Source organism: Eleutherodactylus coqui, chromosome 5 (genome assembly GCF_035609145.1).
Source record: "Eleutherodactylus coqui strain aEleCoq1 chromosome 5, aEleCoq1.hap1, whole genome shotgun sequence".
In the NCBI taxonomy this organism is placed as follows: domain Eukaryota; kingdom Metazoa; phylum Chordata; class Amphibia; order Anura; family Eleutherodactylidae; genus Eleutherodactylus; species Eleutherodactylus coqui.
This window is the reverse complement of record NC_089841.1, coordinates 241,731,551-241,745,936: the sequence shown is the minus strand read 5'-3', so window position 1 is coordinate 241,745,936 and position 14,386 is coordinate 241,731,551. Positions and strand designations below refer to the sequence as shown.

The following is a 14,386-nucleotide window of genomic DNA, read 5'->3' as shown; positions in this document are numbered from 1 at the left end:
CGGTTCTGAAATTAATCCTTTTCTCCACACTCTGCGCCTATCCACTTTCCTGCACACTTCCTTAACTTTACTCATACACTAAAGTACGGTCATCAATCATCAAGTTTCTAGCTGGGAACTCTTCAAAAATACCCACAAAGTCCAATAAACATAAAATCTTTTTTATTGTCTTTCACTGACCTCTTCAAAAAGGTAATCAGTTTTCGGATTCATCAAACATGATGCTTTGCTTCCTTTAGAAGTCTATTACAGTGTGGATGAGCAATTAATTCTTCACCCTCATTCTCCACTAGCGACAAACTGCTGAAATTTCAATTTCACAGATACACATTAAATGCAAATTTCCTTCATAAAAGTTAAAAATACTAGCAAAGGACATAGTGGAGATAATTCAAAACCATTTTAGTTTTATTAATGCACACTGAGGGGCTCAGAAGTGAAAACCTTCATTTAATACCATGGAGGGGATATAAGGACGAGTGTGTTTCTGAGTTTTAAAAGACTCCAAGGTCACATTTTCATATTGAGAACAGTTCACACGGACTAGAGAAATACAGGTTGAATCTTACAAAAAAAGACAAATGAAACTCATCAGAAGTAAAGAAATCCTCATATCATGTACAGTAGATTTCCATGTGTCCAGTGACCACACAGATGAAGTCCCAAGTCAAGACCTTTGTCACCAATCCATGTTAAGACGTGGAAGCTGCCTTTAAGATTCAGCAGTCCTGTTTTTCCTCTGGAATTCCTCCAGTTCATTTTTTCTGTTCATAGCTGTTTGCAGTTCTTGCTTAATAACCTGGATCTGTTTTTCCAGTTCTGACAGTTCTTGAACCACCGAATTTCTAGATAAGTTTAGGGATTCAGCCTTCCCATTTGTGGTAAGCAATTTCGGAGTCTCTCTCCTCAATGGTGGCAAATCCTGCTGATGTCTGAAACTTAATTCGTTGTGTGCTTCTTTGAGAATATACTTTCTCCTGTTACAGCTGGTTTGGTTGGCAGTATTCCATACACGTGGCTGACTGTTTCCTGCATTGCACCTGGAAGTAACAACATGAACAGTTATTACATGGCATGTATCATACAATCACCAATCGTTGAACTCATCTTTAGGGCTTATGCACATGACCGTATGTAGACGCAGCTATTTAGTGACCTTAGAGCCTCATGTGGCGCAGAGTGTTAAGGCAGCAGAATGCAGTCCTACCTGAACCATGCGGGGATTGAACCCACAACTTTTAGGTTGTGAGCAAGAGCTCTTGCTCACGACCTAAAGGTTGCGAGTTCAATCCCTGCATGTCTCAGTTAGCCGGCCTAAGGTTGACTCATCCTTCCGAGATCGGTAAAATGAGTAACCAGCTTGCTGGGGGGTAAAGATGAATGAGTAAGGCAATGGCAAACCACCCTGCAAGAACAGGCTGCCAAGAAAATGTCACATTGTGACGTCACCCTAGGAGTTGGTCACGACTCGGTGCTTGCACCAGGGGACTTTACCTTATTTAGTGGCATCCAAAAATTGTGACAATTTGAAGCATTGGATTCCACTGTATTAATTCAGATGAGCGATTTTTGGCCGTCAAAAATAGAACATTGGTGGACAATTTTATATGCTACGTTCAAAGATAGGTCTTGCCCTATCTTTTGCCGAGATACACTGGAAGCTCCCATAGGAGCTGAAAAAAAGTGAGAGGGAGCAAGTTTAGCTGCGAAATGCTGGAAAAAGAAGACAGCTGGCTGTATTTAAGCATTAGCAGTCACTCCAAGGATTCCTGCCAATCAAGGGAGGCATTGCAGCATTTTTTTTTCGCCAATACGCTGCACCCGCCCATGTGAACAACAGAAAATACATGGATAAAGATCAGGACTTGATCATAACTATTCTTCATTCATGCGATTTTATGGCACAGAGAGGGCAACTATAAAAACGCATATGGTCATATGAAAGAGCCCTTAACTTGCTTTCTTCAGTCCTAAAGGCTGCCTTCACAGATAGAGTAAATGTTGTGCAGTTTTCTTAGCATTTACAGTAAAGGCGTAACATGAAACTCCTGGCTTGACCACTGAGGATATTCGGCATATTTGTTGCAGATTTCATGTTGTGAAATGCCTGCATGCAGAGTGTGAAGACAGCCTAAAGGGTAGCAAGAGGATTAGAGATGAGCGAGCACGCTCGTTTAGGGTTGATGCTCGAGCGAGCATCAGTCTTGTCGAGCAACTATCCCCCCCCCCCCCCCTGCTGCCCCCCTTCCCCCTGCATGGTGCTCGGTCTAGCAATCAGTTACTCGACAAGACTGATGCTCGATCGAGCATCAGCCTTAAATGAGCGTGCTCGCTCATCTCTAGTTAGGATTCATGGATATTAGTTTAAAGAGCCTGATTGAGATCCTCGCTGAGCTTAGTATTTCGGATGGTAAGAATGGAGGTGCAGCCCATGCTACTTTCACTGTCAAAAATATTAAAAAGTTTGGTGGAAACCCAGGCTTAATTTATTAATATGTATTATCATAATCCCTCCATTCATGAGTGAGTACAATTTAAGGCAGCAGCAGAAAAATCAAGTTCCCAGCCTCTTTCCCTGTGATGCAGGCCACCGGTGATTTATAGTAGTCTGCATTCTACATAATGCATTGCATGTAAAGACATAATATACCATGATGTACTGTAAGTCAATCTATTAGTATATCATGAGTTTATTGGGACATTACTGCCCTAGGCTGATTGCATCATTCATGATCATAGTAGAGTAGCACTGATATCAAATAAAGTGTATGTGCTGTAGATGTAAAGGGACTGATGTTAAAGCGGTTGCCCAATATCTTCTCCCCCTGCCATAATGCGACAAATAGGCGTATACTCTCCTCTCTTCACGTCCTGCTATGTGTGCCACTGCCGCTCTGGATTTGCCCCGTGATGTCACATTTACAGGATGGCCCCAGCCTGTTACGGGACATCACAGCTTTGTCATTGACCTAGCAGCCCGTGACATCCTGTAAACAAGCAGGTCTGTAGCCTATATACAAACCACTGGAGTGAGGACCAAGTGGTGGTGCAGGACAGCAGGGAGTGGGAAGAGGTGAGCATATGACTCTGTCTTGTGTTATGACAGGCGGAACTGTGTTTTACAGAAATAAAAAAGATCTTGGACAACCCCTTAACAAGGTTTACCAGAATTCTAAGTTATCCCCAATAGGATTCTGCCCCTCCCACCCTCTAGGTCTGAATTGGACGCATCATACTGTTGTTTATGGCCTCTTCCATATGCACCATGTTCTTTGTAATTTAACATATCCTGAGTCTGGCGCGACTAGTGTGTACTATCTTCATGATTACAACAAGATGTAATGTTGTCATTAGAGATGAGCGAACGTACTCGTCCAAGCTTGATATTCGTTCGAGTATTAGCGTGTTCGAGATGCTCGTTACTCGTGACGAGTACCACGCGATGTTCGAGTTACTTTCACTTTCATCTCTGAGACGTTAGCGCGCTTTTCTGGCCAATAGAAAGACAGGGAAGGCATTACAACTTCCCCCTGCGACGTTCAAGCCCTATACCACCCCCCTGCAGTGAGTGGCTGGGGAGATCAGGTGTCACCCGAGTATATAAATCGGCCCCTCCCGCGGCTCGCCATAGATGCATTCTGACATAGTTCAGGGAAAGTGCTGTCTTGCTGGAGTTGCTATAGGGAGAGTGTTAGGAGTTATTTTAGGCTTCAAGAACCCCAACGGTACTTCTTAGGGCCACATCTGACCGTGTGCAGTACTGTTGAGGCTGCTTTTTGCACTGTTGCACATTTTTTTTTTGTATATCGGCCGTGCAGAGCATTGCGTCCTCAGTCTGCAGTAATTTTACATAGTATAGGGCCAGTAGTGCTAAGGCAGGGACAGTGAAAAAGCTGAAAGACATATACTGTCTATATAGGCAGTGGGCTTTTCCAAAAAAATTTGGGAAAAAATATTCTATCTGGGCTGCCTGTGACCGTCCTGAGTGTACTGCGTCTCTGCTGGGGGTAGTAGTCCTAATTAATACACAGCCAGCTAAGTGTTACAGCAGGCTTGCGCAAAAATGTTCTGGCTCTGCGTTGGCCGTTACATCACCGCTGTCATCCTGTCCAGAGGGAAACAGTCTGCAGTAATTTTACATAGTATAGGGCCAGTAGTGCTGAGGCAGGGACAGTGAAAAAGGTGAAAGATGTATACTGTCTATATAGGCAGTGAGCTTTTAAAAAAAAAATTTGGGAAAAAACATTCTATTTGGGCTGCCTGTGACCGTCCTGAGTGTACTGCGTCTCTGCTGGGGGTAGTAGTCCTAATTAATACGCAGCCAGCTAAGTGTTACAGCAGGCTTGCGCAAAATTCTTTCCTGGCTCTGCGTTGGCCGTTACATCACCGCTGTCATCCTGTCCAGAGGGAAACAGTCTGCAGTAATTTTACATAGTCCAGGGCCAGTAGTGGTGGTGAGGCAGGGACAGTGAAAGAGATATACTGTCTATATAGGCAGTGCGCTTTTCCAAAAAAATTTGGGAAAAAACTTTCTATTTGGGCTGCCTGTGACCGTCCTCAGTGTACTGCGTCTGTGCTGGGGGTAGTAGTCCTAATTAATACACAGCCAGCTAAGTGTTACAGCAGGCTTGCGCAAAATTCTTTCCTGGCTCTGCTGTGCGTTCCGTAAGCGAAGTCAGCCTCCAACCACAGGCCAATAAGCGGCACATTTAATTACAGCGTTCTGTTTTTGCACTACTGGTAATACACCATGCTGAGGGGTAGGGGTAGGCCTAGAGGACGTGGACGTGGACGCGGGCGAGGACGCGGAGGCCCAAGTCAGGGTGTGGGCACAGGCCGAGCTCCTGATCCAGGTGTATCGCAGCCGACTGCTGCGGGATTAGGAGAGAGGCACGTTTCTGGCGTCGCCACATTCATCTCACAATTAATGGGTCCACGCGGTAGACCTTTATTAGAAAATGAGCAGCGTGAGCAGGTCCTGTCGTGAATGGCAGAAAGTGCATCCAGCAATCTATCGAACACCCAGAGTTCTGCGCCGTCCACTGCTGCAACTCTGAATCCTCTGGCTGCTGCTCCTCCTTCCTCCCAGCCTCCTCACTCCATTACAATGACACATTCTGAGGAGCAGGCAGACTCCCAGGAACTGTACCCGGGCCCCTGCCCAGAATGGGCAGCAATGGTTCCGAATCCTCTCCCACTGGAGGAGTTTGTCGTGACCGATGCCCAACCTTTGGAAAGTTCCCAGGGTCCGGGGGATGAGGCTGGGGACTTCCGGCAACTGTCTCAAGAGCTTTCAGTGGGTGAGGAGGACGATGACGATGAGACACAGTTGTCTATCACTCAGGTAGTAGTAATTGGAGTAAGTCCGAGGGAGGAGCGCACAGAGGATTCGGAGGAAGAGCAGCAGGACGATGAGGTGACTGACCCCACCTGGTTTGCTAAGCCTACTGAGGACAGGTCTTCAGAGGGGGAGGCAAGTGCAGCAGCAGGGCAGGATGGAAGAGGCAGTGCGGTGGCCAGGGGTAGAGGCAGGGCCAGACCGAATAATCCACCAACTGTTTCCCAAAGCACCCCCTCGCGCCATGCCGCCCTGCACAGGCCGAGGTGCTCAAAGGTCTGGCAGTTTTTCACTGAGAGTGCAGACGACCGACGAACAGTGGTGTGCAACCTTTGTCGCGCCAAGATCAGCCGGGGAGCCACCACCACCAGCCTCACCACCACCAGCATGCGCAGACATATGATGGCCAAGCACCCCACAAGGTGGGACGAAGGCCGTTCACTGCCTCCGGTTTGCACCGCTGCCTCTCCCCCTGTGCCCCAACCTGCCACTGAGATCCAACCCCCCTCTCAGGACACAGGCACTACCGTCTCCTGGCCTGCACCCACACCCTCACCTCCGCTGTCCTCGGCCCCATCCACCAATGTCTCTCAGCGCACCGTCCAGCCGTCGCTAGCGCAAGTGTTGGAGCGCAAGTACGCCGCCACGCACCCGCACGCTCAAGCGTTAAACGTGCACATAGCCAAATTTATCAGCCTGGAGATGCTGCCATATAGGGTTGTGGAAAAGGAGGCTTTCAAAGCTATGATGGCGGCGGCGGCCCCGCGCTACTCAATTCCCAGTCGCCACTACTTTTCCCGATGTGCCGTCCCAGCCCTGCACGACCACGTCTCCCGCAACATTGTACGCACCCTCACCAACACGGTTACTGCCAAGGTCCACTTAACAACGGACACGTGGACAAGCACAGGCGGGCAGGGCCATTATATCTCCCTGACTGCACATTGGGTGAATTTAGTGGAGGCTGGGACAGAGTCAGAGCCTGGGACCGCTCACGTCCTACCCACCCCCAGAATTGCGGGCCACAGCTCGGTGGTGGTATCTGCGGCGGTGTATGCTTCCTCCACTAAACCACCCTCCTCCTCCTCCTCCTATGCAACCTCTGTCTCGTAATCAAGATGTGTCAGCAGCAGCACATCGCCAGCAGTCGGTGTCGCGCGGCACGGCAGCACAGCGGTGGGCAAGCATCAGCAGGCCGTGCTGAAACTACTCAGCTTAGGAGAGAAGAGGCACATGGCCCACGAACTGCTATGTCTCTTGAGAAGTTCCCAGCAAAGCATAAAGGCAAACGCTTTGCGCTCGGAAGCGGAGGCGGGGAAAGACAGTATGTCGCTGGATAGTCAGAGCACCCTCCTGTCTATATCTCAGCGCGTTGAGGAGGAGGAGCATGAGGAGGATGAGGAGGAGGGGGAAGAGACAGCTTGGCCCACTGCTGAGGGTACCCATGCTGCTTGCCTGTCATCCTTTCAGCGTGTATGACCTGAGGAGGAGGAGGAGGAGGAGGATCCTGAAAGTGATCTTCCTAGTGAGGACAGCCATGTGTTGCGTACAGGTACCCTGGCACACATGGCTGACTTCATGTTAGGATGCCTTTCTCGTGACCCTCGCGTTACACGCATTCTGGCCACTACGGATTACTGGGTGTACACACTGCTCGACCCACGCTATAAGGAGAACCTTTCCACTCTCATTCCCGAAGAGGAAAGGGGTTCGAGAGTGATGCTATACCACAGGACCCTGGCGGACAAACTGATGGTAAAATTCCCATCCGACAGCGCTAGTGGCCGAAGGCGCAGTTCCGAGGGCCAGGTTGCAGGGGAGGCGCGGAGATCAGAGAGCATGTACAGCACAGGCAGGGGAACACTCTCTAAGGCCTTTGACAGCTTTCTGGCTCCCCAGCAAGACTGTGTCACCGCTCCCCAGTCAAGGCTGAGTCGGTGGGAGCACTGTAAAAGGATGGTGAGGGAGTATGTAGCCGATCGCACGACCGTCCTCCGTGACGCCTCTACCCCCTACAACTACTGGGTGTCGAAGCTGGACACGTGGCCTGAACTCGTGCTGTATGCCCTGGAGGTGCTTGCTTGTCCTGCGGCTAGCGTCTTGTCAGAGAGGGTGTTTAGTGTGGCTGGGGGAATCATCACGGACAAGCGTACCCGCCTGGCAACTGACAGTGCCGACAGGCTTACACTCATCAAGATGAACAAAGCCTGGATTTCCCCAGACTTCTCTTCTCCACCAGCGGACAGCAGCGATACCTAAACAATACGTAGGCTGCACCCGCGGATGGAAGCATCGTTCTCTATCACCATCAAAAACGGGGACCTTTTAGCTTCCTCAATCTGTGTATTCTATTCATCCTCCTCCTCCTGCTCCTCCTCCTGAAACCTCATGTAATCACGCCGAACAGGCAATTTTTCTTAGGCCCACAAGGCTCAGTCATATAATTTTTGTAAACAATTTTTATACGTTTCAATGCTTATTAAAGCGTTGAAACTTGCACCTGAACCAATTTTTATTTTAACTGGGCTGCCTCCAGGCCTAGTTGCAAATTAAGCCACATTAACCAAAGTTATTAATGGGTTTCACCTGCCCTCTTGGTTGGGCATGGGCAATTTTTCTGAGGTACATTAGTACTGTTGGTACACCAATTTTTTGGGGCCCTCGCCTACAGTGTAATCCAATTAATTTTTTGCCCACCTGCATTAAAGCTGACGTTACATCAGCTGTGCTGGGCACTGCAATGGGATATATTTATGTACCGCCGGTGGCTTCCTGGCACCCACCCATGCTGTCGGTCCACACGGAGTTGTAACTGCATGTGTCCACTTCTAAAGAACCCCAGTCTGACTGGGGCATGCAGTGTGGGCCGAAGCCCACCTGTATTTTATCTGACGTTACCTCAGCTGTGCAGGGCAATGCAATGGGATATATTTATGTACCGCCGGTGGCTTCCTGGCACCCACCCATGCTGTCGGTCCACACAGAGTTGTAACTGCATCTGTCCACTTCTAAAGAACCCCAGTCTGACTGGGGCATGCAGTTTGGGCCGAAGCCCACCTGCATTAAACATGACATTACCTCAGCTGCAATGCAATGGGATATATTTATGTACCGCCGGTGGGTTCCAGGGAGCCACCATTGCTGTGGGTGCACACGGAATTCCCATTGCGGAGTTGTACCTGCCTGTGACTATTTATAAAAAAACGCGGTCTGACTGGGGCATGCAGACACCTTGACAGAATGAATAGTGTGTGACACATAGGTTTCGCATTGCTATGCCCACGTGTGCAGCTCCTGATGGAGGTGGCACAGGATTGGATTTCTCATTGCTTCTGTACAGCATTGTGGGCTATCGCCCTGCCCCTTTTAAAGAGGGTCGCTGCCTAGCCGTGCCAACCCTCTGCAGTGTATGCTTGCTTTTCCTGTGGCAGACACACTTATAAATAGACATGAAGGTGGTGTGGCATGAGTGCAGCTGAAGGCTGCGCAGGGACACTTTGGTGTGTGCTGTGGACACTGGGTCGTGCGGGGGGGGGGGGGTTGGGCAGCACGTAACCCAGGAGAAGTGGCAGCGGAGTGTCATGCAGGCAGTGATTGTGCTTTGTTGGAGGTAGTGTGGTGCTTAGCTAAGGTATGCCATGCTAATGATGGCTTTTCAGAAGTAAAAGTTGTTGGGAGGGGGGGGGGCCCACTCTTGCCGCTATTGTGGCTTAATAGTGGGACCTGGGAACTTGAGATGCAGCCCAACATGTAGCCCCTCGCCTGCCCTATCCGTTGCTGTGTCGTTCCCATCACTTTCTTGAATTGCCCAGATTTTCACAAATGAAAACCTTAGCGAGCATCGGCGATATACAAAAATGTTCGGGTCGCCCATTGACTTCAATGGCGTTCGTTATTCGAAACGAACCCTCGAGCATCGCGAAATTTTCGTCCCGAGTAACGAGCACCCGAGCATTTTGGTGCTCGCTCATCTCTAGTTGTCATCTTAAACTTGAAAAGGAGATTGTTTAAAAAAGTTATCCCCTATAGGGATTATCCCCACAGGATAGAGGATAACATGCTGATTGGTGGAGGTCTCACTGCTGAGACCACTCTCAAGAAGAGGGGTTCCGTGATCCCCGTCCTCCTCTCTCACAGTTTTCTCATCAAGTTGGAGATTGGATGAAACCAGCTCTTACTTTCAATGGGACCGCCGAGATATCCAAGCAGTACCCACTTGGGTATATCTGTCAGCCTCATTGAAATGAATGGAGTGCAGCCAGTGCTCCATTTAGAGTGACGTCACTGCTGGGGGAAAAGTGATCCCCGCAGAAACAGGAGAGCAAGACATGGAAGTCCAGTTCTCAAGATTGGCGGGGTCTTAGCGGTGAGACCCTCATCAATCAGCAAGTTATACCATATCCTGTTTATAGGGTGCAACTTGAAATTTTGGTTCAACCCCTTTAATAAATTTCCCTTTGTTAAAGAGAAATCAACTAATTTAGAGTGAGTGCATACATGCAAATTAAAGTAACCCCAAATGCAGACGCAGCCTGGGACAGGTTTGTTTAGTTATGCATATGTTTATGCATTAGAATCCATTTGCACAATGTTGAAAGTCCATATTTTTCTGTTCGCTTAGTGGCTATTACTTATTCTACATGCAATCTGTAAATAGGGATACTAAGTATATAGAGTAAATGGTGCATCTAATTGAAAAGTAATCATGCATTGCATATGACTGCTTAGTTCTAAACTGTTGTCTACTTTGTAATTAACCTATATTTTGTGTTAAAGATAACTACTGAAGCCAAATTAGGGTAGGGAGGAGGCAGAAATGAAGATTGCTTCCAACAATATACTATTGTCTCGTTCTATTAAGATGGCAAGAAGGTTAATGCAAGAGAGAAAAAGACATGAGATAACAGCAAAAACGAGCGCTCTTTCTGTATATAAAATGATCATGATCCCAGGGTGCAACAAGCAAAAATGGAGCCCATTCATCACAGTCACAGAAATTAATGGTGGTTTGAAACCTTCGCAGAAAGGAAAAAATAAAATGTCAGCTTTTAAAATTCGGCGAAGTTTATGATGGTTTAAAAGTGGTGACCTGGGTAATGGGATTTATGTCAGATCAGTTTCAAAATGCAAAAATATACATAAAGAACACAGACGGACAAAATGTAACTGGAGGAGACAATAGAAAGTAGAAATGGACTAAGGGCAGTGCCAAGAATTACTCATGCACTGTATCAGTTCAAGCAATTTAGGGCCACATGGTCCATTTAGGGCCATTAGTGCTTGATGGTCTAAGGCTTCACGAACATGGTTGTATTATGGCTCTGTGGCCTGTAGAGATCCGGCAAAAAATAAAGTGGCAGCTATACAGCAAGACACCTTCCCAATTTGTAACATTTGCTAATAGTAATGTTGGGGTAACGTTTTAGCTTTAAATTCCAACTGCAAGATGGTGCTTACAACTGATGTATATTATGAGAAATGGTGCTTATGCGCAAGATTTCCAATTATACAAGCTGCAGCATTAAAGGGGTTGTCTCGCGGCAGCAAGTGGGGTTAAGTACTTCTGTATGGCCATATTAATGCACTTTGTAATATACATCGTGCATTAAATATGAGCCATACAGAAGTTATTCACTTACCTGCTCCGTTGCTGGCGTCCATGTCTGCATGGCTCTGTCTAATTTCGCTGTCTTCTTGCTTTTTTATACGCGCTTGCGCTGTGCGGTCTTCTCCCCTTCTGCTCGGTCCGAGCACGAGCGGCGTTCTGGCTCCGCCCCCTTCTACGCGTCATCGCGTAGCTCCGCCCCATCACGTGTGCCGATTCCAGCCAATCAGGAGGCTGGAATCAGCAATGGAACGCAGACACTGGCGTCCTGTATTGCCTGTGCCTATAATCGCTGTATAGGCGATAAGGCATGGGAGAGCAGTAGCTCTGCCATGCCTTATCACAGCGATCATAGGCATACTGCTGCAAGTCCCTCAGAGGGACTCAAATAGTGTAAAAAAAAGAAAAGAAAAATGTAAAAAAAAGAAAAATGTAAAAAAAACCCTTTTTTTATGCTTTTTCTAATATTAGCATAAAAAAAGGGGAAAAAAATGAAAACCCCACATATTTGGTATTGACGCGTCCGTAATGACGTGTACAAAAAGTTGAACACACTTTTCATTTTGTACGAGAAAAAGCGTAAAAAAAAAAGCTAAAAAACAGAGGCAAAATGCTAATTTTTAGCATTTTGCCTCCCAAAAAGTGCAATAAAAGTGATCAAAAAAGCCGTACATTCACCAAAATGGTACCAATAAAAACTACAGCTCGCCTCGCAAAAAATAAGCCCTCATAGAGCTCCGTACATAGAAAAATAAAAAAGTTACAGGACTTTGAATGCAGCTATAGAGAAAAAAAAAAGATTTCCAAAAAAAAGGGGGTTTTATTGCAAAAAAGTGTAAAAACCTAAAAAAATATAACAATTTTGGTATCGTTGTAACCGTACCGACCCGCAGAAAAAATTTTGTGTGTCATTTATGCTGCATGATTAACGCTGTAAAAAAAAGAAAAAGAAATCTATGGCAGAATTGATGCGGTTTATCTCCATGTTATCATAAAAAATATTTTTTAAAATTTTACGATATTGTCTACGTACCCAAAAGTGGCACCGATAAAAACTACAGCTCGCCACGCAAAAGACAAGCCCTTATACGGCTGCGTCCACGGAAAAATAAAAAAGTTATGGCTTTTGAAAAATGGAGATGGAAAAATACGAAAAAATCGCTTGGTCCTCAACGCCAAAATAGGCCATGTCATTAAGGGGTTAAAGTCCTTATTTCGTCGGATCGGTAAGTAGCAAGCGGTTTAAAAACCGCTTTAATTTGCTATTTTATGCCGGGGGGGGGGGGGGGGGAGGGTGACAGGGGGAATGGGGTAAGGTAAAATGTTGAGGTTTGCCGCGAGACAACCCCTTTAATATTAACTATTTGCTATTGCAAAACAACTACTATACTTTAAAACATTAAGTATTAATGATGACAATTGTCCTGACAATCTACACATATGTGCTGTTCCAACAAAAATACCTCCAAATATATGAAAATAGTCAAAATTGCGACACTACTCGTGAGTCAGTGCTTAAGGACTGGACAGTAGATTTCTTGACCGTGTTGGAACTGCCTTTCGATTTGCTTCCGCAACTTGAAGAAACAGTTGTTTTTCTTCTTTGTCATTAGTAAATAGTCTGAAAATTCATGGTCTTCGAGCACAACCTTGTCGTAGAACCTGAAACTCTGCCCCAGATAAAAGGTTTGTTAAAAGGAAACAAATTAGTGGGGGGCCTTGCTTTGTAGTTGAAAGTTGAGTTTTTTGGGCCACCCTACTCTGTGTTGTACAAACCTATAACAGGGCATGCACAGTAATGACGTGGCCTTATTATATCTCTGTTCGTTTGCCTCCAATTTCATATAGAAGCATACAGAGGATTTCTTTTCAATGGTTTTGTAACTTGCTTTATGGCCTGCCGTATTCTCCCCATGCCATGTGCCCCTCTGGAGTATGCTGCACCAAAGAGGCTTGTTATTCTCTGGAGTCATTCTTTTATCCGAATTACTAAAAAAAGAAGTCCTTTATACTGCTGGAGTTGTTGGAAAACTTGCATTTTCTTCTACAGTAATGTTGTTTATTCTTCTGCACATCATAGTGAGTTTCCTGCGTTCCCCCCACACTTTCTTTCTTTCCTGATGCATTAAATACTTTATAGTAATGGGAACGAGGACTCCACAAGAAGTGGGAGCTACATGAGACCACTCAAGTCATTTCAAATAGCATTCTGCTGTTTATTTAATCAAAGGAATGAAACAGCAGCAACATATTCCGAAGACTATCACATCGGTGTCTATTGGAACTCACAGTCTAATTGTCCTACAGTATATCAGGCGTACACCAGACAGCCAGTTAAAGGGGATGTCTAGGAAAAAGTAAATAGTGAGAAAACACAGTACATACAGTACTACAAATAGATTCCTAAAGATTCCTATATTGAATTATTTCTAACCACTTGTTTTATCTATGGACAATCAATAGGGGAATTAAAATGAATGGAGATCTGGCTGGTTTGAACATTTTTTGAAAACTCAGGTATAGAAGGTGTAGGGCAGGGAGTGTACATGATAGGCAGAAAGCCATAGGGAGAGGCAGGGGGCATACTGTGGGGAGGGGGGACTAGACCAGGAAGTTTGGTATGCTTATATGAAGAGGTGCGTCTTTAAGGCACATCTGAAGTTCTGTGCGTCGGGGATTGTCCAGATGTTTTGGGGTAGAGCATTCCAGAGGATCGGTGCTGCTCTAGAGAAGTGCTGGAGGCAAGTGTGTCAGCAGAGCGAGTACACGGGTTGGGTGACAAATGGATAGGAGGGAAGCGATGCACGGTGGCGCGGTGCCATGAAGAGCTTTGTGGGTGAGGGTGATAAGTTTGAATTGAGTTCTGTAGTGGATGGCTAGCCAGTGCAGTGACTGGCATAGTGCAGGGGCAACTGATAAGCGGCTAGATAGGAAGATGAGTTTGGCTTATGGATTTATTATGGAACTCAAAAGTAACTGAATAAATTGGTGTGCACTGAGATTCATGAAGTGCCAGAATTTTACCCTTTAACTCCATGGTTGTGTAAAGGGATTAATTTAAAGGCACACTTTTCTACCCTAGACGTCTTTTAATAGTGTATGTATTGTCCTGACCCACCAAAAATAATAGTTGTTAAGCCCTAAACAATCATAAATTGCTGCAATATTAGACATGAACTGATAACCACCCTATGCTACCATGGACCACCATTAATCTCTTCATTAAAATGTATCACCAGAGATAGAGGACATTACCCAATAAGCCACTTAAAGGCTTCTTTTATGGTGGTCGTTTCAGACCCTCGACGAGCGCTATTTGATGATATAACAAGTTGATTAGTGCTCGTTTTAAGGGTATTTACACAGGTTCATGCAAACTGTATTGTTATGATGATCATTCATGCACCACACACATTTATTATTGTTGCCAGGACATCCCATTT

At 46.2% G+C, this 14,386-nt stretch overlaps 1 protein-coding gene across 1 annotated transcript in view; it reads right to left on the bottom strand.

The window, feature by feature from the left end:
* Positions 1 to 234: 234 nt before the first annotated feature.
* GRIN3A (glutamate ionotropic receptor NMDA type subunit 3A) overlaps positions 235 to 14,386 on the bottom strand; it is a 349,904-nt gene continuing 335,752 nt past the window's right edge. The window contains exon 9 of the mRNA XM_066604389.1: positions 235 to 1,040. Coding sequence (XP_066460486.1) covers positions 713 to 1,040 — 328 coding nt within the window. The 3' untranslated portion in view covers positions 235 to 712. The remainder of the gene's footprint in view (positions 1,041 to 14,386) is intronic.